Source organism: Hyalella azteca, unplaced genomic scaffold, assembly GCF_000764305.2.
Source record: "Hyalella azteca isolate HAZT.00-mixed unplaced genomic scaffold, Hazt_2.0.2 contig11473, whole genome shotgun sequence".
Lineage (NCBI taxonomy): Eukaryota > Metazoa > Arthropoda > Malacostraca > Amphipoda > Hyalellidae > Hyalella > Hyalella azteca.
The window spans coordinates 220,747-231,645 of NW_025941472.1; the positions used below are offsets into that span (position 1 = coordinate 220,747).

General features: G+C 40.3%; 1 protein-coding gene across 1 annotated transcript; it reads left to right on the forward strand.

Annotated features, from left to right (window-relative positions):
- The first annotated feature begins 5,269 nt into the window (after positions 1–5,269).
- Positions 5,270–9,347, forward strand: LOC108665247 (protein capicua homolog). The gene is made up of 4 exons (XM_018151982.2): positions 5,270–5,568; positions 6,408–6,554; positions 7,888–8,152; positions 9,204–9,347. Exons 1-4 carry the CDS (start codon positions 5,389–5,391, stop codon positions 9,230–9,232), a joined length of 621 nt encoding a protein of 206 aa, XP_018007471.1. The 5' UTR covers positions 5,270–5,388; the 3' UTR covers positions 9,233–9,347.
- The last annotated feature ends 1,552 nt before the right edge of the window (positions 9,348–10,899 follow it).

A 10,899-nucleotide genomic window follows, 5' to 3' on the forward strand; every position in this document is an offset into this window, starting at 1 on the left:
TACAAAAGAGCCAAAAAAACTAAAATTTGTGATCACTGAAGGGATAGGTTTTACTTGAGCTTCGACGACTGTCGTGAACGAACAAATGAACGCACAAACATGGCTTTCGGCTCTTTAGATGCGCAATTTCTGGACCTTTACAATGATACTAAAAACCGTAGAAAAGTCAAAATTTTCTATTTTTGACCGAGACGCTCCCCTTGAGCCCGTCTTCTTTTTATGAATTCTTCGTCAGTAGATCTAGGCAAAGTATTGGTTCGACACTTATGCAATAAACAAAGTATGAATAACTTAGCTTCGCTGCAAATGCAAAGAACAGATTTCCTAATCCTATTTTTGCCTCTCCCCCCAGGCAACATCCGATACTGCAGTTCCTGCTGCCAATCCCCCTGCGGACCCTCCAGCGTACACCCCTGCAGTCTCCCAATCCCAGCACATCCTCTCACTCCCCGACGAAGTCCTCTTGTCAATCTTCTCCTTCCTCAACATAACCAACCTTCCTCCGGTCCTTGACGTCTGCTCGCGGTGGAGGGAGGTTATCACCTCAAGCCCAAGGTGGCGGACGCTGGACTTCACTCCGGTGAAGAAGTTAGGCCTTCACGTGAAGGTCGCCAAGGCCGTGGGGCACCATGCCCAGAGGGTGCTGGGGGCGGCGCCCCTGGGACAGGTGGCGAAGCGGGTGCTGAAAAATTGTCCAAATTTGGTGGAACTCAGGATGTCGGATGCCACCATTGATGTGAAGATACTAGGGGATATCATCGACATGTGTCCGATGATGAAAAGCGTCGAGACATGTGTCCGAGTGAGAGATTGTCCCGCGGATTATCCTACACTGATGCATCTCACAGGCAAAGTTGACATAGTCTCCCCAGGAACTGCTGTTAACGCTGGAAACTCTCCCAGCACTCAACGGAGTATTTATGATATTGTTGAGTCACTTCGAGGAGTTCATTCTGAACGAAGCGACCACGATCGACTATTACTTCATGCACTATCTAACGAAAATGCGATATTTTGCGTTTTAAAACAATGCAGAGGCAGATTTACTTCTTTGTCACTTGCGGCAATTGTTGGCACGTATCTATATGCCTCATCACTCGAACAGAATCCCTCTTGTGACGTCCAGGATATTTTAGGAATTTTTCAAGACATTCTTTCAAGGGGCAAGTTCATGAAAATGAAAGAGATGCTTGAGAAGACTAAAGTATTTTTCAAATACGGCGTACCGATTAACCTTCGTTGCGACTAAAACCCATTTTGTGACGCGTAATAAGATACATTGCATGGCTCCATGGAGCGAATAATGTAGCGCCTAAACCCAAAGGAGGAACTCTGAGACTGAACTAACCGATACTGTCTACGCCCAAGATCACGTAAACTTCCCAATGTTGTCTGTGCCCAAGGTCATGTTAGATAAAACTAATGTATGCAACTGAGGTCAGTAATTTGTCACTAGAAGCTGTGGTTGCTCCTCTTCCCGAAAATAAAGGAACTGTACAATTTTTACGTTTTTTATTATCTATGTAGAGACTTGTACATATTTCAAGTCTTGTGTTTACTAGTAGAGAATAAGTGGTAGACAAGCTTCGCCACGAGGCTCAGTTGGGCAAGAGCCACCGCCAGCCATTGTTATTCACTGTTAAAGCTATACTAATTAATTGCATTTGCCATTTCAAACTGTAAAACAAACCATGTGTCTCTGATTTGAAAGATCAATTAAAGATATAATCTGATATGGGTGAAGCTAACATTTTTGATTGGTTCTTTAGTAGCGTCTTCGCAGATGCGGACTTGAACAGTATTCCAGCTATTGAAGAGAACCCAGTAGGCTCGAGAGCGGGGAGGTGGAATAGTTCAGTTTTGTATGAAAATGTTTTCTAATTGATCGAGTTTCATCGTAGTATACAGTAGTCGTGGATCGGTTTAGAATATTCTTCATCAAGATACGTGAAATATGTACTAAAGATGAAAATTTAGAATAATTTTTGAAGCATATACTGTCCATATGACAGCGGCTGTACGTATTAGCTATGTGAGCATGGATCTCTACACCAGTGACCAATCGTTGTTCAATCCACCTGACGCCCCTGACCATTGCCATATGCACTAGCTCAGAGGCTGCACATAGATGAGCAAACGTCTGAGTTATATTCCAGAGAAATCTCCTTCTAAAAAAATCTATTGATGGAATATTATTTACTCTATAGACTAGATGAACAAATCTGGTATTTCAAGTGTCATCTGGTAAGCGCGTCAGTCATTTAAATATTTTAGCACCCGATTCCTCGCGTCGTTTTTTATGATTCAAGAACTTAAAAAAAAAGTTTGCTGAATGACTATTAGGTTCACTGACCACATATACCGAGAGTATATTGTGCAATCCTGAGACATTTACCTCCTTAAGTCTGCATTCTACTATTACAATTATGTGTATTTTAATCGCTATACCTTCAGGGGACGCAGTATAGACCGCTCGTAATCACGCTAGACGGCATATTAGCCTGTGTGATTAAGTGCCTAAAGCCATTAGATGAGTAGGACCTGTTGACAATTGACTATTTGATTCCGCAGGCTGTGGAGTGAGGTAGGTGTTGCTTAAAGTTGGTGTGGGGAGATGACTCAGTTACCTACAGCTTTTTGGGTGTGAACTGAGTTTAGTTATTGCATTATAGGGTAGGCGTTGGCGCTAGGGCTTGTTTATGAGCTAAATTTGTGGTGTAGGGCTGCGCTCCCGGCATCTTTATCGTTAAGCAATCCTAATCACTGGACTGCAAATGACGTGTCGGACAATTTTACGGCCGGTCTCACCGTCGGCCTCCAAATTTAATGAACGAGTTATATCTCCAAAACAAATGAACGCAGATCAATGGAACTTGGCACACGTATTTAATAATTTGCAAGTAAAACAAAAGCTAATCTTGTTTTAATCTTGTCAAGAGCTTTATAGAGAGAAACAGCTAACGCATTTCTCTTCATCAGGCTCATTATCTCTCTTTCTCTTCATCCAAGAACACCATGAGTGTAATGTAACTTCGTGACATTTTTTAAGCCAGCACAGAGCATTAATTTCTTGCTAACTGTAATCATGCATCATTAAATGGTTCATCAAAGATTAAAAATAACTGCGCTCCATAAATGAAAAACTGCACTTGGGTGCAGCATTATAATTGACACAAACAATAAAATATTAACTATTATACTGAGGGTGCCGACCCCGCACAGCGGGTGCCACTGAGTGCGCCGACCCCGCACAGCGGGTGCCACTGAGGGTGCCGACCCCACACAGTGGGTGCCACTGAGGGCACCGACCCCGCACAGTGGGTGCCGACCCCGCCCAGTGGGTGCCACTGAGGGTGCCGACCCCGCACAGTGGGTGCCACTGAGGTTGCTGACCCCGCACAGTGGGTGCCACTGAGGATGCCGACCCCGCACAGTGGGTGCCACTGAGGGTGCTGACCCCGCACAGTGGGTGCCACTGAGGGTGCTGACCCTGCACAGTGGGTGCCACTGAGGATGCTGACCCCGCACAGTGGGTGCCGACCCCGCACAGTGGGTGCCACTGTGGGTGCTGACCCCGCACAGTGGGTGCCACTGAGGGTGCCGACCCCGCAGTGGGTGCTGACCCTGCACAGTGGGTGCCACTGACAATGAGGGTGCTGACCCCGCACAGTGGGTGCCACTGACACTGAGGGTGCTGACCCCGCACAGTGGGTGCCACTGAGGCTGCCGGCCCCGCACAGTGGGTGCCACTGAAGGTGCCGGCCCCGCACAGTGGGTGCCACTGAGGGTGCTAAGCCCGCACAGCGATGAAGACACAGGGAGGAAGCGATGAAGAATGTTTTGATACTATCATACAATATTATAAACCTCGAACTCTGAACAACTAACATTTTCATCTCTTAATGTAATTAATAATCGTGATTCATTCATAATTGAACAAATTGTGTGGCCAAGCCTTTTAACGTATAACGATGATTTGATAAAGGTGCTCATAACAAACTAACCCACTTGTATGCCTCACAGTGAAAGGTGCTCATAACAAACCAACCCACTTGTGTGCCTCACAGTGAAAGGTGCTCATAACAAACTAACCCACTTGTGTGCCTCACAGTGAAAGGTGCTCATAACAAACCAACCCACTTGTGAGCCTCACAGTAAAATATATGTTGACTCAGATATGTCTTTAATACCGATCAATCTAGAATAAATAGTTCTACTTCCTTATGTTTCACAAAATTTGGTAAGTCGCACAGTAAGAACAACGATTGATCAATGTACAACCTTTTCTTCTATCATAACTAATGCTATACAAAATTTACATCTTTTTTTACTTTGGAAAAATTGTAAATAAATAGCTGAATAAGCATGACAAATTAAGATTGATATTTCATTTACGAGAGGAGTTAGAATGACTATACGTAGTGATAGATCATCAGAAGGATCCAGCCAAGCCTTCCTGAGGGCTCGCGGTTCTCAATCGCAACCTTAAGTCCACCCAGTGTGGACACCATGAAAAGAAGAAGCTAGGGCTTGTTAATGAGATGGGTTGTTGGTCCACAGCTGCGCTGGCTTTGGTTTCAATGTTCAGGTGTCAGCCAGAGCTTCTTTGTTCATGCTAATATTAATGGGGTCGCCTGCCGAAGACCACCACTGCCCTGGATGTAATGGACCATCATGATTCCTGCCTTCCGGAACGTATCCTTTCTCAGTTTGGAAAATTCCAATCCTGAGTTGAAGATGAGTCTTTAAACAATCAAATAGTCAAATGAGTCTCTAATTTTCAAGTGCCAAACTACTATCAGGCAGAGGGTGGATGCAGCGTTGCCAATATATGAATTTTTAAGCCCAAAGCGTTGCCGGCCATTTTAAAGATGCGTCGCCGTGTAATTTTTAATGAAAAGCCACTTACGCTGAGTAATGACAAACTATTTTACAAGCCACGAACTTATTTGCAAGGTTGCATGCACGTGTTACTCCAAATAACTAATTTTACCCTAAAAACAGTCCAATTGTACAGCAAGTGTCAACTGAACATGTAATAAAGCAGTCTGACCGCTCTAATGTGACCACAACTACGCAATCGTAAACTTGTTGTTTACATTTTTTGCGGGAACTCATCGCAACTGATTTCCGGACAAGCTTTGCTGCATCGTAATCCATCCAACGTACCGGAAACCTTACTTTTTTTCTAAATAGTTGGCCGAAGACTGAGAAATATATTGAATGCAAGAATTTCAATCTAAATGTGTCGGCAAGATCTTCTGAAGGCAAAAATTTGGCTACTGAAGCGTCGCCAAAGATCTTGCAATATTCATCCACTCCCTGCACAGTGGCTATCAGGTTGTGAACCTGAATAATTGAAACTTGTGCATTTTTAACTTGGAAATAATGGCACGCTATAGAAAAGGCAGAGGTGCACATCGAGTACACCCTATCACTGACAGAGGAAGAGGATCAAGAGGAAGACGTGGAAGGTCATCTGCAGCTTCTGATTGCACAGATAAATCCAAAGTCAGGCCATCAAAATCTGATGAAAATGTTGCCACAGATGTTTGTCATGTTACTAAGGTACTTATACAAGTTTGATAATTGCAAGTAGTAATTATAAGTTATTTGGTAATTTGTGAAATATTGTAGGTATAAACTTTTTTATTTTCTTGATGCTCTTGACTTGAACAAGTTTCAATTTAAAATATTGAAAAATAAGACAATTCATTTAATCTTGATTAACCCTTTCAACTTCTTTAACCCTAATTGATAACCCTCTTCTTTTGCCTGATTTTTTTCAACTAGAATAATGACTCACATTTTTGCCTGCAATTTTTGGAAGTCATCAGTGAAGCCTCACAAGTAATTTTTTTCATGCAATTTTTCATCTGACATTCCAACATGAACCACACTCTACACTGCCAGGGTGCAGAGAAAGATTGAAAATCTGAAGGCTTTTGATGACAAATAAGCAAAAAAATTCCCTGCAAACATCTCTTTTACTGTAATTTCTAACAAAAATTCTTTAAGATTTGGGTCATTCTGGCAACAAATCCTCAATAAAACTGGCAAGATTCTAGACATGGAAACCATGACATATTCAACCCTGAAAGAAAAAGTTAATTTGCTTTAGATGTTGTTACAGTATGAAATTAGATTTCTTAATAGTTACAATATAGCAATGCTGTGATTGTGGGCACAACACCTCACTCTTGCATTTACCTGCTATAATTTTCACACTGAAAAAAATAGTACTCCATTTTAGTCATGAAGTCCAAGATTATAGGAAGATGGGTCATTCATTTCATGAGTTAATTATTGCAACTGTGTCAGTATGATGCTGAAAACTCAAAGTCTTGAATTGGTTAAAATAAATTAATTTAAAATTCATATGTAATTATGCTTCCAACTTTTTTCAGAATTCTTTTGATGATGCCAAGTTCAATGTATTTACTGGCAAGGCAAAAACTGCAACACCAGAAGGCAAAGACAATATTACCTCCCAGCATCCAGCACGACGTCCCATGAATGCCTACCTCCTTTTCTGCCGCAAGTACCGCAAAGAGGTCAGCCTCATGCTTAGTTCTCTAAATATTTCGGTGTTAAACTGTGAAGTTAATGTTTACTTGGATAATCTTGACTAAAAATCATTTTTGTTCTCACAAATTTATAACTTCGGAAGCGACGCACAAAGGTCAGCTTTTTGATTGAGAATCCTATTGTAGTTTCAGTTTCATTGAAGCTTTACCTCTAAAATGTTGAGTGCAACATGGCCCACTGGTGGGCTATTGCTGAATACCATCTGCTTTATAATGACACGTGCAGGTCTTTTATAAAAATAGACAGAATATTTTAAAGAACCCCTAAATTTTTGTATTATTGCAAGTTTTAGCATATTATATTGATAATAAATATGAAAATTTGAATTAATAGAAAATATATTTCAATATTTTATTTTAATACCAGAAAAATCATATTTATTACTTTATATTGGAAGGTTCAATAGAAACCCTAGCAGAATTGCACCAGCGGGTAGTTAGCAGTTTAAGGAATTGCATTTAACATGTTACCACTCATCATTGAAACTCCATTTTGTTATAATTTTTTGCTTCTAATTTTTCAGTAAATATTTTTTAGGATTGCTCTTGGAAGGACTCTGCCACAGCTTGTTGATTGGCCAATTTATGACAGAAGCTCATCAAATCTGGAAAGAAAGAATCATCAAAGAACATTTTTCTATGTTCTGTTCTGGATTGATAATTTTAGAGCTTGGCTTATTTTGGGGTTAGTCTTAACTTCGGATTGCAATTCATCACTAATGTTTCTCAATTAGGCTCACTAGGAACTATTGAGTATCCAACATAGTAATTACGATGAACCTGCACTTCAGAAACTGAACCTACCCACAATGTTCATTCCTGTGCTCCATTTCAACCAGTGATGATGCTTCACTAATTCAAGTTGATACCCATATTCTTTTTCATTAAAAATTATGAATAATAGTTTAATCTCTGATTTTGATGTATTTTCATCTCGGTTAAAGGCTGACAAAAGTGTCAGGTACTTTGATTGTTTTTTGCTTACATCTGATAAAGGCTGACAAAGTCTCAGATACTTTGATTGTTTTTTGCTTACATCTGGTGAAGGCTGACAAAGTCTCAGGTACTTTGATTGTTTTTTGCTTACATCTGGTGAAGGTTGACAAAGTCTAAGGTACTTTGATTTGCTTACATCTGGTAAAGGTTGACAAAGTCTCAGATACTTTGATTGTTTTTTGCTTACATCTGGTGAAGGCTGACAAAGTCTCAGATACTTTGATTTTTTTGGCTTACATCTGGTGAAGGCTGACACAGTCTCAGATACTTTGATTGTTTTTCGCTTACATCTGGTAAATTACAGGCTCAAAAGGAGCACCCAAAACTAGAGAACCGCCAGCTGAGCAAAGTCCTTAGCAAATGGTGGGCCATCCTTAATCCGCTAGAGAAGAAAGGCTATCAGGACCAGGCGAGTCAGCTCAAAGAGTCATTCTTGAGGGCTAACCCTGACTTCAAATGGTATCAGAACCACTCCCTGCCCCCAGAAGCTCGGCCATCCCACTTGAAGGTGCTGCGCCATCAGCATGACGCCACATCAACTCCCACAAACTCTTGCGTCAAACGTGCTGGTTTGTTCTTTGTGTCTCTACCTTAAATCATCTATCTTAAGTCATCCCACTTGAAGGTGCTGCGCCATCATCATTACACCACGTCAACTCCCTCAAATGCTTGCGTCAAACGTGCTGGTTTGTTCCTTGTGTCTCTACCTTAAATCATCTATCTTAAGTCATCCCACTTGAAGGTGCTGCGCCATCAGCATGACACCACATCAACTCCCCCAAACGCTTGCGTCAAACGTGCTGGTTTGTTCCTTGTGTCTCTACCTTAAATCATCTATCTTAAGTCATCCCACTTGAAGGTGCTGCGCCATCAGCATGACACCACATCAACTCCCTCAAACGCTTGCGTCAAACGTGCTGGTTTGTTCCTTGTGTCTTTACCTTAAATCATCTTCCTTTAACTAGCGTGCAAAAATATGCCTGTATGACCTATGCTAAAATAAGTCAATATTCGCAGATCTTAGGATTTGGGTATTCCTTAGTTAAGTGTATTTCAACACTCTCGGTCTAATATTCTATGGCATAGTGCATTGTGAGTATCGCTGATCGGTCGCTCACGTGTCTCATTTTAATAACCAAGCTGCTGAAACATCTTTCTGTGCACATCCATCTATACTCACAACCTAAACATACATGAACGCTAACATTCATCAATATTCACAAATATATACATAAACTGATTATATGCTGATATTCATCAATTCTATCAACACTCACGTGCGTCAATTCCCAGATGCACCAACCTACGAAATAATCAACATTGATGTGCATCATTACTAACATAAATCGATTCTCACATCAATGCTTACATTTATCACTGCTCACCTTCACCAATGCCTACATCAAACAACGCTCACTTTCATCAACATTCACGTTCATCAACACTCTCATAAAGCAAGGCTCACAGGCATCAAAACATTTAGGTCGACAATGCTCAACTGTAACATATTAATCACTTTCCAACTCGCAGAACATTTTGCATGAAAGAAAGCTTCTTCAGGAACAGTGAATTAGGGCTGAACTTGAAGGGATTCTTCATTAAAACTTAATTCGTTTTCAGATTCTCGGAACAAGAGGACCAAAAGATGAGTCGTACAACAAACAACTCGCGGCACAAGCTTTGGTCGATTTTGCAGCTCGATGGTCTGACAACATACCTTAGTATCCTTAGTATTTGTTTGGGACATAGCAGTCCCAGGCCACGATGGATCGCCGCCTCTGATTATCGTTCATCCGCCCTCATTTGGGCCACCTGATGTACGATGCTGTTGCTTGCTTCTCGCCACTGGTAGTGTTGCAGGTATACATGTATTATGTTGTCAAATATACACTGACCTTCCAAGGATACACACTGAAAGGAGCGTGTCTAGAGCCTGGTGTGGAGGGCGATGCCAAAGAGTGGAATAGTGGCAAGAATAAAAGTGTAATAATCTTAATCTAATTTTCTCACATCATGCTAAGCTTTAGTACTCATTATTTGTTGTACTAAAATAAATGTGTTCTGTCAAATTTCCTATTGCCCGAAGAGGTTATATTGTTTCAATTGGAATTCTGCAAAATTGACCTTGCTAAAGTAATTGGCACCGTATTATAATATCTTGTTTATTGTCTTCTATGATATTTATATTTTGAGTTGAGAAGCATTTTGAAAGATCGATGCTTCTTAAGTATTGAAAAAAAAATAGAAAGATCTTCAAGCTGATCCGAGTAGCCACCGTAAGCCACGTCACGTTTGCCAAAGCACGGTGGGTTTCAACCCTTAGCATCCCACTGCTGTCTTTCCTCAGTTGTCTTTCTTCAACGAAGATGTCTCTATTATTCTGTATTAATATATTAATCAAATTGAAAATGCGAAAAATTACAATTGAATAAGCTGTCGAATCATTCTGTTTTTTTTTTTTACATATGCCCTGGTCTATTACTATCCCGGAAATAATTATATTTTGATGTCGGTGTTCTTTTCTTTTAGTTGTAAGTAAACCTGAAGCACAATTGGTGCAAGTAACTTTTTTAATTGTCAGTGCCGTTTTTGTTGTCACTGGTTCTGAGTATTATTGATTGTCGTCAGCATATATATTTCCTGAGGTCAGTGTCCTTTACCTACTTCTAACGCGACTATAACTAAATGATAGTAAGGGGTATTAAAATATTCTAGAGATATTTTTTAAATGACAGATATCATACAGAGATTACCTATATGGTTAATATAACAAGAGTTTGTAAGTGTTGATGTAGCATAAAGAGGTTTTGGCTTGTCTATTTTCTTATAGTTATATTGAAGACTTGTCACAAAGGCCCTTTTGTCAAAGTTGGCTTAACTTGATTGACTACTAATACTGCTGGAGGTTCATACAAAAACTGAACTTTCTTGGCTATCTATCATGACGTCACTTGTCAGCATGTAAACAACATCGAACTAAATAACTGTGTTTCATGGATGACATTCCGGCTATGAATTATCTTTACGAAAGAATTGATGTCACTTATTTGCTTAAATCGCAAGTTAACCAAAAATTTAAAAGCAAGGATTAAACCACAAATGTTCATATCTTTATGGAAAACGTTTCGGAGTCCAGCTCCATCGTCAGTTCGTAGAATCTATAATTTACATAGAAAGTCACAAATTAGTACAATTGAAAGCACAAAAAACACAATTAAAAACCTAAACTTACAAGTACCAGGGCACAAAACCTATCTATTCACAATTTCAAGAGGATAGGAGCTACCAGCTGAATTTAAACTGGGCCTAAGTTTAA